Below are 22,524 nucleotides of genomic sequence, written 5' to 3' on the forward strand. Positions count from 1 at the left end.
GGTCCGGGGGCCTGGGGGGGAGGGGGGTCCTGCAGGTCTGGGGGGCTCCGGCACCCACAGCATCCCCCGCAAGGGGCAGGGTGGGGGTCCCGCGCCTGTCGCACGTGACCCGTGGGGGGGGTGGGGGGGGGGTAACATCCCTCCGTTCCCCGGTGCCCGGGACCCCCCCCCTCCTCCCCGCCCCCCGCACTGCACCACGTACGGGGGTCCCCCCTCCGCGCGCTCGGGGGGGGGGGGGGGGGGGGTTGGGGGAGTGGGGGGTTGGGCGGAGCCTCCTGCCCTGACCCCGCCCCCCCCCGGGCTCCGCAGCCGATGGAATTTTCCACTCGCGAGCGCGGCGCGGGCTCCCGCCGGCCACGCCCCTTCCCCCCGCGCGCGCGCCCGCCCCGCGCGGCCCCGCCCACATCCCGCGCGCGCGGCCCCGCCCGCCTTCCCGGCATCCCCCGCGGAGGGGAAAAGATGGCGGCCGCCATGGCGGCGGGGCTGGGCCGCAAGGCCCCGCGGCTCTGCTGGAAGGTGGAGCCGGGAGGAGGGGGATGAGGAGCACCGAGGGGCTGCGGGAGGCTGTGGGGAGGGTGCGGGGAGTGGCTGTGGGGCCGCGGGATGAGCGGTGTGGGCGCTGGGGGGGGGGGGGGGGGGGGGGTGGAGGGCGGGAGGCCCTGGCCCGGGTAGCGCGTGCGAGGCGTGAGGGGAAATAAATGAAGGTGCTGGCGGTGTTGGGCTCACTCCGGGCTCTGTTGTTACCTTGCCTCAGGCTGCGGAGTCCCTGCTCCGTCCCGGAGCGGCTCTGTCCTGTGTGGTTGTCCCGGTGAGGAGCAGGAGGAGGTGTCCGCGGCTGCCCGAATGGGCCCGAGAGCTGAGCCCTGAGGAGAAGGAGAGGAGGCTCAGATCCGCGGCGCCGATCTTCCCCGATGAGCGCATAGAGCGCACCTTCTACTTGGCCTGCACGGGTAGGGCAAAACGTGGGGTCAGCTTGGGCCGGGAGATGGGAGAGGCAGACGCAGTGAGGCTCAATTCCCCACTTTTCCTTCTGGCCGGGGCAGAGAGGCTTCCCTGCCTCATCTCCGAAGCTGTTGGTGCCTTTGTGCCTTGACTCCTGAAATCCCAGCCTGGTTCGGCTTGGGAAAGCCCCTCCAGTGCCATGGGCAGGGCCACCTTCCCCAACCCCAGGCTGCTCCCAGCCCGGCCTTGGGCACTGCCAGGGATCCAGGGGCAGCCCCAGCTGCTCTGGGAATTCCATCCCAGCCCCTCCCAGGGATGGATTCCTTCCCAAATCCCATCTAAACTTCACTTCGAAGCCTTTTCTCCCCTTTTCCCTGGGCTGGGAGGGGCGAGCAGCGAGCTTAGCCCAGGGATTCTCTGCATGCTCTGATTTCACCTCCTCCTCCCCTTGCTTCGGGTGGCTCTGAGGCTCCTCCTGAGCTGCTTTTCCATCGTTCCCAGCTGAAATCATGGATCCCTACGTCCCTCCCGAGGGCGATGCCCGCCTGACCTCGCTGTCCAGGGATGGGGTGAAGCAGCAGATGCAGAAGCTGAGGCAAACAGCGGCCTCCCAGCTGGCGTACGTACCCCTCGTTAGTTAATTAGCTCGATTGCCTGCTGCTGCAGCAGCTCTGCTCGGCCTGTCCTGCGTCTGCCCCTGTGAGATATTCCTGGGCTTGTGGGATTTCCGGGAGATTGTTTTGGGATTTGGGGGTTGTTTCCTCCTTGCTTTTCCCGTTGCTGTGGTTGCCCAGGGGTGGGAATGTTCCCACCTGTCCTGCTGGGAATGGCCACGCTGTGCACTCCTAGGAACCCAGAGTGCTGAGAGGATTTCTCTGCCTGTTTTTAGGGGTTCTTAACCCCCCTGAACAGCACTGTTTTAGCCTCAAACCTTGGAAAAAATTACCAATGATCAAACAAGAACTAGAAAACACAGTGGTGTGAATTAGGTGATAGACTACTGTGTGAGATTGTCACAGGGTGAAAAATTTAGAGGTTTTGGGCTTCTCTTTGTCGTAAATAGGTAAGAGTAAAAAAGATCAAAGTGGAGGATTGTTGCTGTTCTCTAGACCTTCTTCTCCTTCTTCTACCACTCCCTGTTCTGCAGTAAAAGTAGTTTGGGATGACTGGATAGAGAATTCTGCATGTCCTGCCTGTGTTACTGAATAATTGGTAGGAAAGTGAAAATAATGTACGTTTTTAGTAACTATTGGTGAAATTATCTTTAAAAGGCTGTGTAAATCTTGATAGAGAGGCCTCACTCCTGCTTTCTGTGCTCTGTGCTGTACCTGGGTCATGCTGGTGGCTCTGTTCCTCTGATAAGACTTAATAAACAACTCTCTGGCAGCATTGAAACTCCAGGAAAAGTCTCTGTTCATCTTTGAAACTCCTTGCAAGGACTTCCAGCAAATTCTCTCCCATCTGGAGGGATTTGATTTATGGCACAGTTCAGTGTCACTGATTTTTTAGGATCCTTTGGGTCTGGCTGTTTCCTGACCACCTGAAGGTTTTGGTTTTTGGTGGGAATCTCCAGTTCTCAGCTGCTGAAAGCTGGGATTGAATCCTGTGGGATCGCTGCCATCATCCCAAACATCCAGGACAGCTCCAATTCCTTCTCTCCTTCATTTATTTATTTGTTTTTTTTGTTTTTTTTCCCAGCCTGAGGAAGATCAAGGATCACGACCCGGATTTCAGCACCAAAACCTTCCCAGAGAAAGCCCAGGAGATATTTATTGAAGCTCACAATTCCCTGGCAAAGTAAGGCCCTTCCCTGACCCCTGTGGTGATGGGGGGGGAAGCAGAAATTTGAGGGGGGAAAGCAGGAATTTGGGGTGGAAAAGCAGGAATTTGGTGGGGGAAGGTAGAAATTTGATGGGGGAAGGAGGAATTTGGGGTGGAAAAGCAGGAATTTGGTGGGGGAAGGTAGAAATTTGATGGGGGAAGGAGGAATTTGGGGTGGAAAAGCAGGAATTTGGGGGGAAAGCAGACATTTGAGGGGAGAAAGGAGGAATTTGGGGGAGGGGGAAAGGAGGAATTTGGGGGAGGGGGAAAGGAGGAATTTTGGGGTGGGAAAGCAGGGATTTGGGGTGGAAAAGCAGGAATTTTGGGTGGAAAGTAGGAATTTTGGGGTGGGAAAGCAGGAATTTGGGGGGGGAAGCAGGAATTTTGGAGGGGGGAAGCAGGAATTTTGGAGGGGGGAAGCAGGAATTTTGGGGGGGAAAGCAGGAATTTGGGGTGGGAAAGCAGAAATTTGGGGGGAAAGCAGGGATTTGGGGGTGGAAAAGCAGGAATTTGGTGGGGGGAAAAGCAGAAATTTGGGGAGGGGAAAGCAGGAATTTGGGGTGGAAAGTAGGAATTTTGGGGTGAAAAGCAGGGATTTGGGGTGGAGAAAGCAGGGATTTGGGGTGGAGAAAGCAGGGATTTGGGGGTGGGAAAGCAGGGATTTTGGGGTGGGAAAGCAGGAATTTTGGGGTGGGAAAGCAGGAATTTGGGGTGGGAAAGCAGGAATTTGGGGTGGGAAAGCAGAAATTTGGGGTGGAGAAAGCAGGAATTTGGGGGTGGAAAAGCAGGAATTTGGGGGTGGAAAAGCAGGAATTTGGGGGGGTGAAAAGCAGGGATTTTGGGGTGGAAAAACAGGGATTTGGGGTGGAGAAAGCAGGGATTTGGGGTGGAAAAGCAGGAATTTTGGGGTGAAAAGCAGGGATTTGGGGTGGAAAAGCAGGAATTTGGGGTGGGAAAGCAGGAATTTTGGGGTAGAGGAAGCAGGAATTTGGGGAGTGGAAAAGCAGGGATTTGGGGTGGAAAAGCAGGGATTTGGGGTGGAAAAGCAGGGATTTTGGGGGTGAAAAGCAGGGATTTTGGGGGTGGAAAAGCAGGGATTTGGGGTGGAGAAAGCAGGGATTTGGGGTGGGAAAGCAGGAATTTGGGGTGGAAAGTAGGAATTTGGGGGTGGGAAAGCAGGGATTTGTGGGTGGGAAAGCAGGGATTTGGGGTGGAAAGTAGGAATTTGGGGGGGTGAAAAGCAGGGATTTTGGGGGTGGGAAAGCAGGGATTTGGGGTGGGAAAGCAGGAATTTGGGGTGGAAAGTAGGAATTTTGGGGTGGGAAAGCAGGAATTTGGGGGGGTGAAAAGCAGGGATTTTGGGGGTGGGAAAGCAGGGATTTGGGGTGGGAAAGCAGGGATTTGGGGTGGAAAGTAGGAATTTTGGGGTGGGAAAGCAGGAATTTGGGGGTGAAAAGCAGGAATTTGGGGGTGAAAAGCAGGAATTTGGGGGGGTGAAAAGCAGGAATTTTGGGGGGTGGAAAAGCAGGGATTTGGGGTGGAAAAGCAGGAATTTTGGGGTGAAAAGCAGGGATTTGGGGTGGAAAAGCAGGGATTTGGGGTGGAAGCTCTTCTCCCGTGCTGCAGCGAGCGGGGCTGTTCCCTTTGCAGCTTTAACAAGCAGAAACTTCACTCCCTGGTGACCGAGCGCTGCTACCCCGTAAGTGCCTGGAATTTTGGGGTATCCCCAGCTGGAAGGGACCCACTGGGATCATCAATTCCAACCCCTGACCCTGCCCAGGACAATCCCAGCAGCCCCACCCTGTGCATCCCCGGGAGCCTTGTCCAAACCCTCCCAGGTTTGGGGTCGTGGCCGTTCCCTGGGGAGCCGCTCCAGTGCCCAAAAATCCCTCTGGATGAAGAAGTTTTCCCTAAAATCCAGCCTAAGCCTCTCCTGGCACAGCTCCAGCTGTTGCCTGGGTCATGTCCCTGCTCCCCATCAGTGCCTGGATCACTTCCATGGTGTTCAAAACTCTACATTTGATTGTTTGCCTCATTTTTAATGGGTTTTCCCCACTTTTTTTTAAGGCTCTCTAAACCTGGAGATGCCTCATTTTTTTTTCCTTCTGGATACAGCAAAGAGCTGGGAGGGAAACCCCAAAACTAACCAACAAACCCAAAACATTTGTGGAGTTCTCTTGTCCTGTTCGCATCCAAACCGAGCCGGAGCTGATTGTCACTCGCCGGAAGGACCGAATCGTTAATTACAATTATTAATTAGCAGCTGGTTTCTCCTGGCAGGACATGGTCCGTGGGAACAGGTACAAAACCATCCGCTGGAGGTTTCTGGAGTCCCTGGAGCCGCCCAGGGTGGTTCACGTGCGCTGTGACAGCATCATGAACCGCGGCAACCTCTACGCTCAGGTGACAGTGAGGATGCACAGCCGCCAGGTGAGCCCTTCCCGGGATGGGGGCACGGACAGGGGAGCTCAGAGCCCATCCTGGGACACCTCCCAATAGCCCAGGGTGCTCCAGCCTGGCCTGGGATACTGGCAGGGATGGGAAATCCATCCCAGCCCCTCCTCACCCTCACAGGGAGGAATTTCTTCCTGATATCCCATCTAAATTTTAGTTTGGAGTCGTTTCTCCTTGTCCTTGCCAGTAGTTCCTCTTTGTGTTTCCTGCCTGCTCCTTCAGGTCACACTTAGGTCACCCTGGAGCCTTCTCCAGGTTGGTCAATCCCAATTTTCCCAGCCTTTCCTTGTTGGATAATCCATCCCTCACCTCGGTGTCACCAACCCCAAACTGCTGCCAGCCCAGCACAGAGAATCCCAGCTTTTTTGGGGTTGGAAAGACCTTAAATCCCATCCAGGGGCACCTCCCACTAGCCCAGGTGGCTCCAAACCCCATCCATCCTGGTTTTTTGTGGATGTTTTGACAGATTTTGGCCATCTACGACCGCTTTGGGCGGCTCATGTACGGCGGGGAGGAGATTCCCAAGGATGTTCTGGAATACGTTGTGTTTGAGAGGTACCTGGTGAACCCCCACGGGACGTGGAGGATGCACGGGAAGATCATCCCAGCGTGGGCCCCGCCCAAGGATCCCATCCTGAAGGTGGGAAAAGGCTGGAAAAATCCCTGGGGATCATCCTGGATAAAGCTGAGGGGAAGGTGGGGGAGGGGGGTTCATCCACGGGCAGAGCTGTTGGGAATGTCCCTGGAATTGTCCCCTGGGAGCTGGGATTGGGAGGCTGAGGGCCTGGAATGGGAGGCTGAGGATCATTTTTGGGGTGGGATTTGGAGGTGTGGGCTAATTTGGGGGATTCTTTTTTTCCCTGTGCCTGACCTGGAAAAGTGTCTCTGGCTCCTTGTGTTGCTAAAAATCGATCTTGGAGAAGAAGGAGGGGAGAATTCCAGCGTAGTTCAAGGCTTCTCATCCCATTCCCTTCTCCTGCCTCCATCTGATCCCCCTTTTTTCCCTTTCCAGAGCCCTCTGCTCCCCCTTTTTCCTGCTCTGTGACGGGGATCATCCCCACAGCTGCTCTGCCTCCTGCTGATTTTTATCCCTCGCTTTTCCAGACGGTGATGATTCCTGGCCCAGCCCTGGATCCCTCCCAGGAGCACGAAGAAGTGAAGTAGGAAGTTCTGGAATGGTGGGCAGGGACAGCAAACAGGCCAGCAGGGTGGCCTGGGAATATCTCTTGGATGTGGCTGTGCCTTCCCTGCGAGCCAAGTGGCTTCAGGAATGGGCTCCAGTCCCTCCCAGTTTATCCCTCAAGGAGCCAGAGGGGCTTGGGAGGGGGATCTGGGTGAGCTCTGGGAAGAGCTGGGCTCCGTCCCAGCAGACTCTGGGTGCTGCCAGCTTCCCCCTCGCTGTGTTTCCGTGAGGATGAGGAGCCTCAGGAGCATCCACAGGCCACCCTCTGTCCTGGAATTCCCTTGGGAGAGCCCCTGGGAGCCTGTCCCGACGTTGGGATGTTTGTCCCCTCCACGGGAGGTGTCACAGACCTGCTGGTCAGTCATTAAAATTCCACCAGCGGCAGTTTTGGCACAATCAGTGTTGGCACAATCTTTTCCCATCCTCTCTCCCTCTCTTTGCTGATTCCCAAACTCCTGGGTTGTTTTTTTTTTTTTAACAGAAACCAGGAAAACTTTAAATCGAGTCCTGTGGGAGGGGGGTGCTGCTGTTAGAGTTGCCCAGAGGAGCTGCAGCACCGCTGATAATTGGATTTAATTGCGTTTTTGGCTCTTCTCAAGGCAGTTTTTCAAGGGCTGGGGTTGGTGGTGGTGGTGCTGTCACTGAGGGACTGGCACCATCCTGTGGACACGGGGACATCTGCAGCTGGCCCTGCTTTTCCAGGATGGCTGCCTTGGGAAAACACTTCTTTTTCCATGGTTGGGAATAAACCTGTGAGGCTCCTTCTCTATTCCTGATCTGCTCAGCCAATTCCCCTCACTCACTGAGCAAAATCCTCCCTGGTCACCCCCAAAAAAACCCAAAAAAACAACCAACCAAACCCCTTTTTTCTCCTTCTTGTCCTGCTTTTTAACTCAGCCATTTCCAGAGCGTGGGAGAGTTCAGGGAATTTTGATTTCTTCCTTGAGAGCGATTTTGCAGAGCAAATTAAAAAAAAAAAAGAGTTGTGGCTCCTTTTGCTTTTGGGGAGGGCAGGAGCTGCTCTTTGTGCTGTGCTGGGAGAGGAGCCAGCAGTGGAATCCCTGCCATGTCCTTTGGGAAGTCAGGGGGTGTCACAATCCCTCTGTTCCTGGTGAAAAACAACAAAAATCCTCTTTCCACGGAGCCTCTGCCTCGCTCAGGAGCTGAGGAGGCGCCTGGGGCCGAGTGTGGGAGCTCAGATCCCTCCGTGGTTGTGTCTGGTGGAGCTCAGGGCAGGAGGGGATGGAATTCCTTAACTGGGAGCTGGGATTGGGAGGCTGAGGGCCTGGAATGGGAGGCTGAGGATCATTTTTGGGGTGGGATTTGGAGGTGTGGGATAATTTGGGGGATTCTTTTTTAACCTGTGCCTGATCTAGAAAAGTGTCTCTGCCTCCTTGTGTTACTAAAAATCGATCTTGGAGAAGAAGGAGGGGAGAATTCCAGCGTAGTTCAAGGCTTCTCATCCCATTCCCTTCTCCTGCCTCCATCTGATCCCCCTTTTTTCCTTAAAATTTTTTCCTTAACTTTTTCTTTTTTCCTTAAACTTTTTCCCCAAACTTTTCCTTTTTTTTCCTTAACTTGGAGGGAGGAGAGAATTGGGATTGTTCAGGCTGGAAAAGGGGATTTTTGGGGTGACCTCATTGCAGATTCCAGTCCCTGAAGGAGCTACAGGAGGCACGGAGAGAGTTTTACAAGGAATGACTGGATGAGGGGAGTGGATTCCCACTGCCAGAGGGCAGGGATATTGGGGATAATGGGAAGGAATTCCCTGTGAGGGGTGGGGAGGGGCTGGGATGGAATTCCCAGAGCAGCTGTGGCTGCCCTTGGATCCCTGGAAGTGTTGCAGGCCAGGTTGGAGCAGCCTGGGATAGGGAAAGGTATCCCTGGATGGGATTTAAGGTCCCTTCCCTCCAAACCTGGCATTCTGGGAGGTTCTCCAGCCCTGGCTCTGAATGAAAAGGGATTTTTGGGTGGAGTGTGGCATTTTAGGGAGGATGGCCTTTCCCTCCAACCTCGGCCACCAAACCCCTCTACTGCTGGATTTCCTCTCCAGCCCCTTCCCTGGGGATATCCCAGCTCTTCCCCACCCCACAACGAGCCTCTCCGAGCTCGCTCCGTAGATAATTCCATTTATTTCCTGTATTTACACAAAATTACACACCCAGCACCTTCACCCCCACACCCCCAGACCCCCCAATCCAACAGCAGGGCTGGGAGCAGCTTCCAGATGCAGCCTTTCCCTCCTGGCATGGATGGAGGGATGGATGGAGCCACTGGTGCTGGGACTCCCTCACACCCCAGCTCCATCCTGGGGGCTCCCCCTGGCCCCGGGGCAGGTCCGGGTGGGATCTGTGCTCTCCTCCTCCCACGGACACACCTCGGAGCTTTTCCTCGTGTCCCAGCTGGGCTTGGCGGACGCTGATGGAGCTTCCCAAGGACAAACCTGAGCCAGGCTCGTGCCAGGGCTGGAGCTGCTGCCCACCCCTGGCTGCTGGGTGCCAGGCAGGAGCCGGCACAGGGGCTTGTGCTCGGCTTCCCCGTGGGATCTGCCCCTGGATTTTTCCAGAACTGTTGGAGCCACGGCGCTGGCTCCCGGTTTTCCCATCCCTGTGGAGGAAGCTCCGTGGGCTCCCTGTGGCTGCACACCTGGCTGGGAGCTCCCCTCCTCCGACCCCATGGGCTCTGCTGCTTCCCAGGGGCAAATTTCAGATTTCCTGCTCTCCGTGCTGTCGGATTTCTTGGATGGCTCCTTCTCCACTGCAGCTTTCAGGGAGAGCTCCCCCGTGTCCGGGCTCTCCCAAGGACAGACGGACTCTCGCTCTCTGCTGCCCTTCTCCACAGCTTTGGTCACTCCTTTTCCTGGGAGTCTCACCTTACCTGGGGTTGCTCCTTTTTCCAGCTGGGGTTCAGCCACTTCCCAGGGGCAGATTTCAGATTTGTCACTGGATTGGAGATCCTGAGACTCCCAGGGACAGATCTCGGCTTTCAGGCTCTCTGAGCTCTGGGATTTCCCCGGAGCTGCTTTGGGCAGTGCTGAGCTCCCAGTGGGGGCTTTGGCCGGAGGCTGCTCGGTGTCCGGGCTCTCCCAAGGACAGATGGACTCTCGGTCCTTCATCCCAGAGGTGCCATCTCTCACTTCCTTCAGGAGACCTTGAGTTGCAGAAGGGCTCTTGCTCACCCTGGATGGACCCTCTTTGTCCTGTTTGGGTTTCTCTTTACTCGAGGGAGGTGCAGCCACTTCCCAGGGGCAGATCTCGGATTTATCACTGGATTGGAGATCCTGAGACTCCCAAGGACAGATCTCAGCTTTCAGGCTCTCTGAGCTCTGGGATTTCCCCGGAGCTGCTCTGGGCAGTGCTGAGCTCCCAGTGGGGGCTTTGGCCGGGGGCTGCTCCGTGTCCGGGCTCTCCCAAGGACAGATGGACTCTCGCTCTCTGCTGCCCTTCTCCACAGCTTTGGTCGCTCCTTTTCCTGGGAGTCTCACCTTACCTGGGGCTGCTCCTTTTTCCATCTGAGGTGCAGCCACTTCCCAAGGACAGATCTCGGATTTATCACTGGATTGGAGATCCTGAGATTCCCAAGGACAGATTTCAGCTTTGTCAGTGGATTGGAGATCCTGAGACTCCCAGGGACAGATCTCAGCCTTCAGGCTCTCGGCGCTCTGGGATTTCCCCGGAGCTGCTCTGGGCAGTGCTGAGCTCCCAGTGGGGGCTTTGGCCGGGGGCTGCTCGGTGTCCAGGCTCTCCCAAGGACAGATGGACTCTCGCTCTCTGCTGTCCAGGGATCTCTCCGGGCTGGCCAGCGCTGCCTGGCGCGTGATGCGCTTGTCGCCCTTGGAGCCCCCACCAGGGACCTGCTCGGCCTTTGGCTGCTGGGAGGGAGGCTCAGCCACTTCCCAGGGACAGATCTCGGCCTTCAGGCTCTCTGAGCTCTGGGATTTCCCCGGAGCTGCTTTGGGCAGTGCTGAGCTCCCAGTGGGGGCTTTGGCCGGAGGCTGCTCGGTGTCCGGGCTCTCCCAAGGACAGATGGACTCTCGGTCCTTCATCCCAGAGGTGCCATCTCTCACTTCCTTCAGGAGACCTTGAGTTGCAGAAGGGCTCTTGCTCACCCTGGATGGACCCTCTTTGTCCTGTTTGGGTTTCTCTTTACTCGAGGGAGGTGCAGCCACTTCCCAGGGGCAGATCTCGGATTTATCACTGGATTGGAGATCCTGAGACTCCCAAGGACAGATCTCAGCTTTCAGGCTCTCAGCGCTCTGGGATTTCCCTGAAGCTGCTCTGGGCAGTGCTGAGCTCCCAGTGGGGGCTTTGGCCGGGGGCTGCTCCGTGTCCAGGCTCTCCCAAGGACAGATGGACTCTCGCTCTCTGCTGCCCTTCTCCACAGCTTTGGTCGCTCCTTTTCCTGGGAGTCTCACCTTACCTGGGGCTGCTCCTTTTTCCATCTGAGGTGCAGCCACTTCCCAAGGACAGATCTCGGATTTATCACTGGATTGGAGATCCTGAGATTCCCAAGGACAGATTTCAGATTTGTCAGTGGATTGGAGATCCTGAGACTCCCAGGGACAGATCTCAGCCTTCAGGCTCTCGGCGCTCTGGGATTTCCCCGGAGCTGCTCTGGGCAGTGCTGAGCTCCCAGTGGGGGCTTTGGCCGGAGGCTGCTCGGTGTCCGGGCTCTCCCAAGGACAGATGGACTCTCGGTCCTTCATCCCAGAGGTGCCATCTCTCACTTCCTTCAGGAGACCTTGAGTTGTGGAAGGGCTTTTGCTCACCCTGGATGGACCCTCTTTGTCCTGTTTGGGTTTCTCTTTACCCGAGGGAGGTGCAGCCACTTCCCAGGGACAGATTTCAGCTTTGTCAGTGGATTGGAGATCCTGAGACTCCCAGGGACAGATCTCAGCCTTCAGGCTCTCGGCGCTCTGGGATTTCCCCGGAGCTGCTCTGGGCAGTGCTGAGCTCCCAGTGGGGGCTTTGGCCGGGGGCTGCTTTCCTTTTTCCAGTGCTTTGGATCCCACTTTTTCTTCCCCTTTAGAAGTGCCACGCGTGTCCAGACTGGATTTCTCTTTCCCTGACGGAGCTGCAGCCTCTTCCCAAGGGCAGATCTCTGGTTTTGGGCGCGGGTCATCCTCCACCTCCCAGGGACAGATGTTGGCCTTTCTGCTCTCCGTGGTTCCCGAGGGTTTGGGCAGAGCTGGGGGTTTTCCTGCGAGCCCCACCCCAGGCTGCTCCACACCTTCTCCGGATTTGGGGGATCCCCGCCCCTCCTGCTCCGTGTCCCAGGGGCAGATTTGTGCTCGGACACTCCTTCCCTGGTCCCGGCTCTCCCCTGGGCACACCTCAGCCCTCCTGCCCTCCGCCTGCTCCGGTGCTTCTTTCGGCGGCTCTGGTGGTTTTTCCATGCCCGGAGAGCGCTGAGAATCCCCCTCACTGCCGCCCTTCCCAGGGCAGATTCCTGGTTTGGAGCTGGAATCTCCCCGCGTTCCCCCAGGACGGAGCTCTCCCTGCCCGCCTGCCGCGCTCCCGGCCCCGCTCCAGCTCCTTCCAGGGCCCCCCTCGGGCTCGGGCTGGCTGCTCCCCTTTTCCAGCTCCTTGTCCGGGCTCTCTGGGATCCCGCCGTCCTCCCGGGGAGCAATCGCCTCCTGGCGCAGCAGCAAGGCTCCCCTTCCTGCCGGGATTCCGAGCGATCCCGGCGGACAAAGCTCAACCCGCGGCTTCGGCCCCGCCGCTCCCCGCACGCTGCCGGGGGAGGGCCGGGGGCTGCTCGGGGAGCGCTTTGCAGGCGGCTGCTCCTCCTCCGGCTGCTCCCGGGGCTGGAAGGACCTGCTGGTCCCCTCGAGCCGTTCAAGTGTCCCTTCCTCCGCTGCGACCGCAGGAACGTCCTTCCCCAGATCCAGGGCAGGAGCCTCGTCCCCTTCCTGGGGCTGTGCCTGTGTCACCTCCGGGGGACATTCAGCTCCTTGGTGGCCAGCGCCGGGTGGCTCCAGACCCCTCCGGGCAGCGCTGGGCTCCTCTGCCGCTTTGTCCCCATCGCCTGTCCCCGGGGCCCGGCTGTCCCATTGTCCTCCTGTCCCGCTGTCCCCCCAGTCCGTGGCTTCCCCGGGAGTGGCGGCGTTGTTGTTGTGCTGGAGGGCGGGGGGCTCGAGGCTCTGCCCGCTCCCCTCGGGGCTTTTGACAGCGGGGGCTGGGCTGACCAGCCCGAGGGACCCGGCCGAGGCCTCTGCCAGGCCGGACTTTTCCCTCCTGCTGCTCCCCCTCTTCCAGAGGCTCCCTTCCCTCTCCCTGTTCCCTTTCAGGCTGCTCTTCCCCCTGGACCGATTAAGGGCTTTGATGGCGAGTCCCAGGCTCCGGAAACTTTTCTGGGGGGCCGGCTTGGGGCCGGGGGTGGTGGCCGCTGTGTCACCGGGGGTCCCTGAGCCTGCTGCTTCGGCTGCTTTTTGTTTCCTGCTCAGGATCTCGTCCTGGACCAGCTCCCAGGGACAGATCTGTGCCGGGGTGGCGGTCGGGGTCAGCAGCCTGCCCTTCCCTACCGGGGGCAACGCGCGCTCCGGCTCCTCCCCCGGTGTCCCCTCCGCCTCTCCCGCCGGTGCCGGGGGGTCCGGGGGTGGCTCCGGGCCGTCCCCGAGCGTCCCCGAGCGCTGCAGGCTCTGGTAGCGGACGGGGGGCGGAGGGGGCGTTTTCTTCACGGTCACCCGCACCCTCCTGGGCGGGTGCGCGCTGTCCACGCTGACGCTCTTGATGGGCGCGTAGGTGACGCGTTTGTGCACCTTGGCATCGCCCAGCGGGGCCGTGTCCTCCTGGCAGCCCCTCTCGGCGGGTCCCCGGAGCGTCGCGGTGGCCTTGGAGACCCCCGGGGCGGGCGCGGAGAGCTGGCGGCTGCCGTGCCACTCGTCGCGGGCGGCCGTGCGGGCGGCCAGCAGCGCCGCTTCCCGCGCCCCGGCGACCACGCTGTGGGACTTCTGCAAGGGCGGAGCGCGGCCCGGGGGTCGCTGCCAGGGCCCCGCCAGGTTTTGGGCGCTGGCGGATTTGCACAGGAGCGGGGCGGCATCCAGCGAGTCGCTGTCGGATTGCTCCAAGTCCGTCACCACCGGAGGAGGCTCCTCGGGCGGGCTGGGGGTGGGCGACCCACGGCGGGGGTCCCGGGGGGGGCCCTCGGAGCTGCGGGACTTGCGCAGGGCTGAGGAGCGGCGCCGGGAGGTTTCGTCCCGCATCCTCAGGCTGGTCCCGCCGGCATCCACGAGCCGCTTGGCCGAGGAGCTGCGGCGGGACAGGGTCCCCGGCCGGTCCCCGGCGCTGCTGCGGCGGGACGCGCTCTCGGCCGGCTCGGCACCGCTGCGGCGCAGGATGGAGCGGGCGAGGCTGCGGCGGGAGCTGCGCTTCTTGGGCAGGTGCGGGTTGTTGGCCGCCATCCGCCACGTCTTGTGCACCTCCAGCTGCCGGTAAAGCTTCTTCAGCTCCTCCTGCGCCGCGGGTGGGGGGGGGACGCGGCAGAGAAAAGGGAGAGAGGAGAGCGCGTACAGCGGGGGATGCGGCCGGGACCACCCCGCCGAGCCCCGCCTTGTCCCCCGTGTCCCCAAAACTCCCCCGCGCTGCCCGGGGGATGCAGCGGGTTTGCCCACCCGGGTGGGGTCACCCTGCCAGCCCCTCGTCCCCTCCCTCTGCTTTGCATCAGGAAAAGATTGCGAAAGGCACCTCTTACTCTGCACAGCTAGCGTCAAAAGAAGGTCCTGAGTGTGCCACCCACCCGAATGTCATCGGGGTCGAGACTGTGCTCGCTCCAGGCGGACGCGATGCTGCTGTTCATGCAGGAGCCCGAGCGCCTCATGTCCAGCTCGTCCTCGTACACCTCGGCCGTGATCTCCTCCCGCAGCGGCGAGCCCGTGTGCAGGAACTGGGCAGGGAGAGGCGGGAAGTCACTCAGGGGTCGCTGTCCCAGCTCCCCAAGTCTCCGGGATGAGTTTTAGTGATGGAATCATGGAATTGTTAAGGCTGGAAAAGCTCCCCGAGGTCAGCGAGTCCAGCTGCTCCCCCAGCGCTGACAAAGCCACTGCCAACCCGCGACCCCAAGTGCTGCATCCACGTATTCCCAAACAGCTCCAGGGATGGGGACTCCCCTTGTTCCGATGCCTGATCACCCTTCCCATGAAAAATTTCCCCGATTATCCAACCCGAACCTCCCCTGGCCCAGCCTGAGGCCGTTCCCTCTCCTCCTGTCCCTGTTCCCTGGCAGCAGAGCCCGACCCCCCCGGCTGCCCCCTCCTGTCAGGGACTTGTGCAGAGCCACAAGGTCCCCCCGGAGCCTCCTTTGCTCCAGGCTGAGCCCCTTTCCAGCTCCCTCAGCCGCTCCTGGGGCTCCAGCCCCTTCCCAGCTCCATTCCCTGGACACGGCACCTTGGGAATGAAGAGCAGGGCCAGGGTCATGGTGACGGTGCCGTGGGTGTGAGCGAAGAAGAGCAGCAGAGTCCAGTCCGGATGCAGCGAGGGGACAATCAAGAATCTGGAAGGGACCAGGAGGGCAGCGCCAGCTCCCACCACAGCCCCCTCCCCACCTCCAGACCCCACAGCCTCCCCCCTGCCCAGGCGCCCAAACCCTTCCCACTGCGGGGGTCCTGACCACCCAAACGCCCTTTACTCTGGAGATCCAGAGCAACCGACTCCTTCCCACCTTGGGGCGGTTCCTGAGCATCCCCGGGGGTGGGAATCTTGACTCCTGGCCCTACCTGACCACGTGGAAGGCGGCGGAGATCACGAGCTCGTTGTGGAGGGCGATGCCCATGTAGCGGGGCTCGTGGAAGGCCGAGGGCACGGCGCGCGTGGCGTAGCACAGGAAGCTGCCCCACAGCAGGAACAGCATCTCGGCTGCGGGGGAGAGCGGGGAGAGACCCTGAGCACCCACAGCCGGCACCCAGCAGCTTTCGGGGGGCTCAGCTGCTGCCCACCGCGGTCACCCCGGATGCTGTCGGGATGGGCGGTGTGGGAGGCGGGTCCGGAGCATTCTCCAGCACAGCCTTCCCAAAGAATCAACGCCCGCACCAGGGGATGCTCAGAGGGGAGGGTGGGAGGCAGCTGGGGCGGCCCAACCTTCTTTGAGACCTCAGCAGGATTAAAAGGACAAGGGAATGAGAGCCCCACATTTATGGGATGGGGTCCCAGGGCTGTGGGGATCCCAGGTCCTTGCAGCTTCCAGGAGGATTAAACAGACAAGGGAGTGAAAGCCCCACAATTATGGGATGGGGTCCTGGAACCGTGAGGACCCCGAGGACACATCAGGGGCCAGTCTCACCAATGACCATCATGTAATCCCAGCAGTCGTGGCCGCAGATGGAGAAGTGGAGGCCGCGGGCGGTCTGGGCGCGGATGACCAGTGGGATGTTCTTGTGGGTGTTCTCCAGCATCCCGATGGTCCAGGCTGCCAGGAACCACAGCACCAGGAGCAGGATGGGCGCCAGCATCTTCAGCACCCGCCCGCTCGACACGTAGGGCGCGCGCTGGGCCGTGCGGGACAGGAACACCTTCAGCACCCTGCGGGGCACAGAGGGGTGAGACCCCGGCCTGTGCCACTGGGACCCCAGCCCGTCCCAGTGTGGGGTTCCAGAGCCCCTGGCCCATCCCACTGGGACCCCAGCCCGTCCCAGTGTGGGGTTCCAGAGCCCCCAGCCCATCCCACTGGGACCCCAGCCCGTCCCAGTGTGGGGTTCCAGAGCCCCCAGCCCTCCCCACTGTGGGGGTCCCAAATCCCCATCCCATCCCACAGCAGGGGTCCAGAGCCCCGCCCCTCCCCACCACAGGGACCCCCAGCAGCCCTCACTTTGGGGGTCCAGAGTACCCAAACCCTTCCCGCTTTGGAGGTCCTGAGCCCCCAGCCCATCCCAGTGCAGGGGTCCTGAACCCCCAGCCCTCCCCAAACCCACAGCCCTCCCCACCACGGGTGTCCAAACCCCCCCCTCCCAGCTGCTTCCCACTCTGGGGGGCTTGACACTCAAACCCTTCCCACTGAGGGGGTCCCGAGCCCCCAGCCCCCCGTCCCAGCCACCTGTAGAGCTTGAGGGTGATGGTGCCGTAGACGATGGCAAAGCCGAGCATCCGCACCCAGCGCAGGATGATGCAGCGGAAGATGCTTGGCTTGAAGTACAGGATGAACACCTGGAGCAGCAGGAGAGGGGGATTGCGGGCTGGATCCCACCCGCTGGAGCTCAGGAGCCACCTGGATCCCACCTGCCAGAGCCTCGGGAACCACCTGGATCCCACCTGCCAGAGCTCAGGAACCACCTGGATCCCACCCACTGGAGCTCAGGAACCACCTGGATCCCACCTGCCAGAGCCTCGGGAACCACCTGGATCCCACCTGCCAGAGCCTCGGGAACCACCTGGATCCCACCTGCCAGAGCCTCGGAAACCACCTGGATCCCACCTGCCAGTGCTCAGGAACCACCTGGATCCCACCTGCCAGAGCCTCAGAAACCACCTGGATCCCACCTGCCAGAGCCTCGGGAACCACCTGGATCCCACCTGCCAGTGCTCAGGAACCACCTGGATCCCACCTGCCAGAGCCTCGGAAACCACCTGGATCCCACCTGCCAGAGCCTTGGGAGCCACCTGGATCCCACCTGCCAGAGCCTCGGAAACCACCTGGATCCCACCTGCCAGAGCCTTGGGAACCACCTGGATCCCACCTGCCAGAGCCTTGGGAGCCACCTGGATCCCACCTGCCAGAGCCTCGGAAACCACCTGGATCCCACCTGCCAGAGCCTTGGGAACCACCTGGATCCCACCTGCCAGAGCCTTGGGAGCCACCTGGATCCCACCTGCCAGAGCCTTGGGAACCACCTGGATCCCACCTGCCAGAGCTCAGGAACCACCTGGATCCCACCTGCCAGAGCCTTGGGAGCCACCTGGATCCCACCTGCCAGAGCCTCGGAAACCACCTGGATCCCACATGCCAGAGCCTTGGGAACCACCTGGATCCCACCTGCCAGAGCTCAGGAACCACCTGGATCCCACCTGCCAGAGCTCAGGAACCACCTGGATCCCACCCACTGGAGCTCAGGAACCACCTGGATCCCACCTGCCAGAGCCTCGGGAACCACCTGGATCCCACCTGCCAGTGCTCAGGAACCACCTGGATCCCACCTGCCAGAGCCTCGGAAACCACCTGGATCCCACCTGCCAGAGCCTTGGGAGCCACCTGGATCCCACCTGCCAGAGCCTCGGAAACCACCTGGATCCCACCTGCCAGAGCCTTGGGAACCACCTGGATCCCACCTGCCAGAGCTCAGGAACCACCTGGATCCCACCTGCTGGAGCTCAGGAACCACCTGGATCCCACCTGCCAGAGCCTTGGGAACCACCTGGATCCCACCTGCCAGTGCTCAGGAACCACCTGGATCCCACCTGCCAGAGCCTTGGGAGCCACCTGGATCCCACCCACCGGAGCCTCGGGACCCATCTGCTTTCCAGGCCAGCCCTGTGCCACCCTCCCCCTTGACCCTACAGCACCCGCTGCAGCTCGTGCGGGATGGGAGAGGGGATTTGGGCAGGGATTAATTCCCGCAGCCAGCGGGAGAAAAGGGATTTGGTTTTCTGAGAAGTTTTATAGGGCAGCCCCCAGGGATTGCGCCAGCAAAATTAACAATTAGGTGGAGCCGTGCCCTGCTTGGGGCAGCTCCATCCTGGAAACCCCATCCCAGAGCTTTCCAGCCCTGGGGACAGCTGGATACTCACGGGGAAGTAGAGGAGGAGGGATCCGAAGAGGATGGTCTCCAGCAGGATGATCCCTGATGTCCGGATCCTCTGTGGGGACAGCAGTGTGAGGGTGCAGCCTCAGAGAGGCCGGGGCAGGGGGATCCCCCCAGGGCAGGGGGGGACACGGGGACACCTTGCCTTGCTCCGTCGGAAGTGGTAGGACACGAGCATGCTGAGGAAGATGGCCAGCATGCAGCAGGCCTGGCACGACAGCACCGCTGCCCGCAGCACCGGGTCCTCCTGGATCAGGCAGGGCGTGTCGTCCTCGCAGGTGGCACAGCCCGGGCGGCACGGCCGGCACCCCAGCCGGGACCCCCCGTCCGTCCCCGCCACACCTGGGGACAGAGTGACAGCCAGGTGGGATCACGGCATCTACGTGGGATCACCACATCCCAGGGGCTGGTGACACCTCCCACGCCAGGGCACGTGTTCTGTGTCCCCAAAGCCCCCCAGCCCCGGCCCCCACTGCTGCACCCGTGTGCCACAGGGGAGGACAGGGACCCCGGGGCCGGGCACGGCACCCACCTGCCCAGGCACCGCTGGCCACTCCGCTGGCCCCATAAAAGCCCGGCTTGCACCTGCACAGGTACCTCCCGAGGACGAAGCCGTGGCTCTCCTGGGGGACACACTGAAGGACACAGCCTGAGACACATCCCTGTGTCCCCCCCAGTCCCCAAATCCCCCTGCCCCAGGGGGCTCCAGCAGCCCCCCAGCTCACAGTACCTGACCCCACGCCATCAGTGAAATCAGAGGAATCAGTGGTTAAACATTTCAGAATTAAAAGCCAAAGCTTGGCCCCAAATCCCTCCCTAAAACCTAAATGGACACCTAATGCAGCCGAGCGCCCTAATCCTGCCCAGCCGTGACGGCAGCCTCGGGCTGGGCACTGCTCCCTAATCCCCCCTGGCCTCATCCTGCTCCGAACGGGCCGCGCCGGCGGCTCCGCTGGGCATTGTTGTTTTCTGGAGGGGTGCCCGGAGCAGGGCCCGGCCCTCTGGAAGGCATCGCTGGTAGGAAACAGGAGCTGGCAACGCCTTTCCCGCTTGGGGATTGCCCCAAGGCTGGGGGGCTGCGGGGCTTGCCCTGGCTGGGGGTGCTGCTGAAGCCCTGAAACGCTCGGGCACCGCTGTCCCGCCTGGGTGGGCACTGTTGGAGGGGTTTGGCGAGCTGCTGGGTGGCCATGGTGCCACCGGCTGCCAGGCCCCGTCCCCGCGGTGCCCGGGCAGGGAACAGCCGGGTCACACGCCGGGCTGGCGGTGGGAGGGAAGATTTGCACAATAAACCCCTCGCCGCGGTGCGAGAGCAGCTGAGCGAAGCAGATGGATCGGTCGGGAGAGAGGATAAAGCTCAGCCCGGAGGGAGGGACGCGGGCCACGGGCAGCCGGGCCGGGGGTACGCGGGTGGTTGGGTGCGGGGTACCCCGGTGCTGCCGGCGGAGGGGATGGGGCATGGGGGGCGGTACCTGGGTGCTGTTGAGGTCACAGCGATGCGTGTCCGAGAACCAGCCGGGCCCGCTGGAGCACTGGTCAATGGCCACGTCCCGCAGCTCCACGTCCACCCGCACGACCCCTCTGCGCCCAGGGAAAGGGTCAGCCCAGGGGGTGGCGTGGGGCATCCCTGTGCCCACCCCGTGCCCCCCACCCAGAGTGGCCGAACCCCAGCGCTGCTTCTGGGGCAGCAGCGGTGGGGCTGGTGCGTGGATCGGGGGGGCAATGGCAGCGGTCAGCGGTGTCCCCAGACCCCCGGACAGGGGTGTTGTCCGTCGGAGCCGTGTCTGGGGAGGCTGAAGCTGGGGCAGGGGCAGAGGCAGCAGCTCCTGGGTGTGAATTCTGCCCCTCCAGAGGGGTTTTAATGCGACCGATGGGGAAATAGGGGTGGCTGGGGTGGCCCCCGCGTGCCCCGCGGGACCAACGCTCTTCCCTGGGTTCTCCGAGGGGGACTCGGCTCTCCCCTTGGATATGGGGCCGTGTCCCCGCTCTGGGACGGATCCCAGCTGACCCCTTCCCTCCCCACCGCCTCCCTCTGTGTCTCCTGGCACAGTGGGGTGCAGCAGGGACCTCCCCCCTCCCCAATCCCGGGGTCACCCCCAGCTCCCAGGAGGGGTCCCAGCCCGGCTTACCCACCGCCGACGCAGCCGTGACAGGGGGGTGGCAGAGCAGGGTGGGCAGCACAGGGGACACTGAGGGGGACAGGGGGTCACCCCCGTGCCCACACACGTGCACGCACACGCAGAGGGGCACGGGCAGGGCGCTGTCACACCCCGGGGTGGGTGACACCTCCAGCTGCACCCCCAGCACACACACCGCGCACCCCCCAGCCCTTTTGACACCCCCCCCCTCCCAACCCCAAACCCCCTCCGGGCTCCACTTACTTGAACTCGGGGCTGAGGTCCGGCTTGAGCCCGTAGAAGGCGGAGGAGAGAGTGACCGCCCAGGTGGGCAGGAACCGGCCCTCCCGGCACTCCAGGAACGGCGGCGACCATCGCACGTGGCCCGGGTCCCCCACGTAGCTGTCCCCCCGCTGCCACTTGGGGGTCTCCAGGCTGCGCAGGTCATTGCTGAGCACCCGCTTGCGGAGCGCCGGGACCCGCTGCGACTTGAGGGCGTTGAACCAGTCGTTGTCCCAGCTGAGGTTGCCCAGGCTGGGAGCGGCGTTGGAGACGTCCTGCAGCAGGATCTGGCCGTCCCCCTTGGTGGCCTGCAGCATCAGCCGGGGCTTGGGGGCCAGCGGGTGGGCGTCGAGGGCCAGCACCGCCCTGCGCACCCACGGGTGCCCCTCGGCCAGGCTGCGGACCAGCGCCTGGTACCACTCCACGTCCTCGGCCACGCTGGCCTCGCGGATATCGTTGGTCTGGAAGAGCATGTTGAGGAAGTTGGCGGCGTGGGCCAGCGCCTCGGGGGCGGCTCGCAGGGCTGCCCGCAGCGCCGGGGGGGGCCCGGGCCCGGGGGCCGCCGCCGCGACACCCCCGCTGCAGTTGGCCCGGGCCAGGCGCTGAGCATCGCCCGTGCGCAGGAACGCCAGCGCTGCCGCCGAGCCCTCGCCGTCCCCCGGCGCTCCCGGCTCCAGGGTGGGCGCCCAGGAGGATGCGGGGGCCGGGGACCATCCCGCCGGCCGCGGGGGTCTCTCCTGCGGGCGCTGCCCCGCCGTGAGCACGGCGATGTGCGCCAGCACCGCGTGGAAGCCCCAGAGCAGCGGCCACCGGCACGGCCCCATGGCTGGGGCTCAGCGGAGCCCCCCGGCCCCCGGCGGCCCCCCCGGCCGGCCCGGGGGGCTCATGGCGGGCAGGGACCCCGAGCTGCCCGGAGCCGGCCCCGCGCTCTGCCGCCCGTTCTCCTCCTTCGGCGATGCCGGAGCAGACGTCACCGGCTCCAAACGGTGTTCAGCGGCTGGCGCTGCCCGGAGCCCCCCCGCCCGCCCCCGCGCTCCCGCACGGGCGGCAGCGCTGCCCGGAGCCCCCCGACCTGAGCGCCGAGGGGATCCCGCACCGACCCCCGAGGGGACCCCCGCGCCCCGGCCCCTCGGGCTGGCCGTGATGCAAGCGCATCCTGATGGGAAGCCATGGCAACGGGAACGGGAATTTTCCTGCCCGTATCCCCCTCCCCGCGGCCCCTCGGCGGCCGGGGGGAACAGCGCGCCCGCGGCGTCCCCCAATCCCGCAGTGCCCAGCCCCCCCTGGGCCATGGGGTGGGAATGGGGGGTGGCATCCACGCGGGGTGTCCCTGTGGGGCTGGGGGTGGTGGGTGCGGGCTGGGGGTGGGCACGAGCAGGATCTGAAGCCCACCCCCCAAGTGTGATGTCCTGTGCAGCAGACCCGCGGTGCAGAGGGGAAACTGAAGCACGGGAGGGTGCTCAGCTTCCCCGCTCTGCCCTCAAGCAACGATGACCTTCCCCTTCCCCAGCCCGCGGGGAGGTGTGGGGAGAGCCGGTCCCCGTCCCCTCTGCTCCGGTTGGGACGCGCTGCCTGCGAGAACCGGGCGAGAGCCGCGCAGGGCTCGCGGTACGAAGCGCCGCCGGCCCGTGCCTCAGTTTCCCCCACCACACCCCCGGTCCCGGCGTGGGGGACGAGTCCGCTGCGTCGCGGCTGGAGCTGCGTGTCCAGGAACTGTCCCCCGGCCCCACCATCAGTGACCCCTCTGTCCCCGCGGGTGCCGGTGCCGCCGGTGGGTGCCGGGGTTCGGAACCGGTGCCGCCCGGGGGCTCGGAGCGGGTCCCGCCCGTGGGTGCCGGTGAGTGCGGGGGCTCGGAGCGGGTCCCCCCGTGGGTGCAGGGGCTCGGAGCGGGTCCCGGTGCTCGGAGCGGGTCCCGCCCGTGGGTGCCGGAGCCACCCTTGGGTGCCGTGTCACCGGCGCGTGCGGGAGCTTGGAGCGGCTCCCGGTGCTCGGAGCGTGT

At 62.6% G+C, this 22,524-nt stretch overlaps 2 protein-coding genes across 20 annotated transcripts; one reads left to right on the top strand and one right to left on the bottom strand.

Moving 5' to 3' along the window:
* The first annotated feature begins 407 nt into the window (after positions 1 to 407).
* Positions 408 to 7,382, top strand: MRPL45 (mitochondrial ribosomal protein L45). The gene is made up of 8 exons (XM_032134266.1): positions 408 to 516; positions 755 to 950; positions 1,444 to 1,561; positions 2,641 to 2,739; positions 4,414 to 4,462; positions 5,044 to 5,193; positions 5,684 to 5,857; positions 6,322 to 7,382. The coding sequence occupies exons 1-8, from the start codon at positions 460 to 462 to the stop codon at positions 6,379 to 6,381; spliced, it is 903 nt and encodes a 300-aa protein (XP_031990157.1). The 5' UTR covers positions 408 to 459; the 3' UTR covers positions 6,382 to 7,382.
* Positions 7,383 to 8,513: 1,131 nt separating this feature from the next.
* On the bottom strand, positions 8,514 to 21,462 carry GPR179 (G protein-coupled receptor 179). Of its 19 annotated transcripts, none has more exons than XM_032134143.1 (14): positions 20,507 to 21,460; positions 19,598 to 19,706; positions 18,661 to 18,763; positions 18,274 to 18,470; positions 18,115 to 18,183; positions 16,427 to 16,536; positions 15,677 to 15,915; positions 15,114 to 15,252; positions 14,785 to 14,890; positions 14,138 to 14,284; positions 11,229 to 13,853; positions 10,293 to 10,952; positions 9,969 to 10,022; positions 8,514 to 9,680 (listed from the first exon to the last, which is right to left on the bottom strand). In XM_032134143.1, exons 1-14 carry the CDS (start codon positions 21,346 to 21,348, stop codon positions 8,691 to 8,693), a joined length of 6,390 nt encoding a protein of 2,129 aa, XP_031990034.1. In that variant the 5' UTR covers positions 21,349 to 21,460; the 3' UTR covers positions 8,514 to 8,690. The 19 variants fall into 19 exon arrangements, with proteins under 19 accessions (XP_031990034.1, XP_031990038.1, XP_031990040.1 ...); XM_032134147.1 differs by having other exon boundaries at positions 8,514 to 9,336; positions 9,661 to 9,680; positions 9,969 to 10,952; positions 20,507 to 21,459; XM_032134149.1 differs by lacking the exon at positions 9,969 to 10,022 and having other exon boundaries at positions 8,514 to 9,362; positions 20,507 to 21,462.
* Between the last annotated feature and the right edge of the window lie 1,062 nt (positions 21,463 to 22,524).

Source organism: Corvus moneduloides, chromosome 26 (assembly GCF_009650955.1).
Source record: "Corvus moneduloides isolate bCorMon1 chromosome 26, bCorMon1.pri, whole genome shotgun sequence".
NCBI classification, from domain to species: domain Eukaryota; kingdom Metazoa; phylum Chordata; class Aves; order Passeriformes; family Corvidae; genus Corvus; species Corvus moneduloides.

Coding starts and splice junctions, on each gene's coding strand:
- GPR179 (XM_032134131.1), bottom strand. CDS start 21,348: ATGGGGCCGTGCCGGTGGCCGCTGCTCTGGGGCTTCCACGCGGTGCTG. Junction 19,707..20,506: donor GACCTCAGCCCCGAGTTCAA/GTAAGTGGAGCC, acceptor CCCTGGGCGCAG/AGGGGTCGTGCGGGTGGACG. Junction 14,891..15,113: donor GCCGCCTTCCACGTGGTCAG/GTAGGGCCAGGA, acceptor GGTCCCTTCCAG/ATTCTTGATTGTCCCCTCGC.
- MRPL45 (XM_032134266.1), top strand. CDS start 460: ATGGCGGCCGCCATGGCGGCGGGGCTGGGCCGCAAGGCCCCGCGGCTC. Junction 2,740..4,413: donor GCTCACAATTCCCTGGCAAA/GTAAGGCCCTTC, acceptor TTCCCTTTGCAG/CTTTAACAAGCAGAAACTTC. Junction 5,194..5,683: donor TGAGGATGCACAGCCGCCAG/GTGAGCCCTTCC, acceptor ATGTTTTGACAG/ATTTTGGCCATCTACGACCG.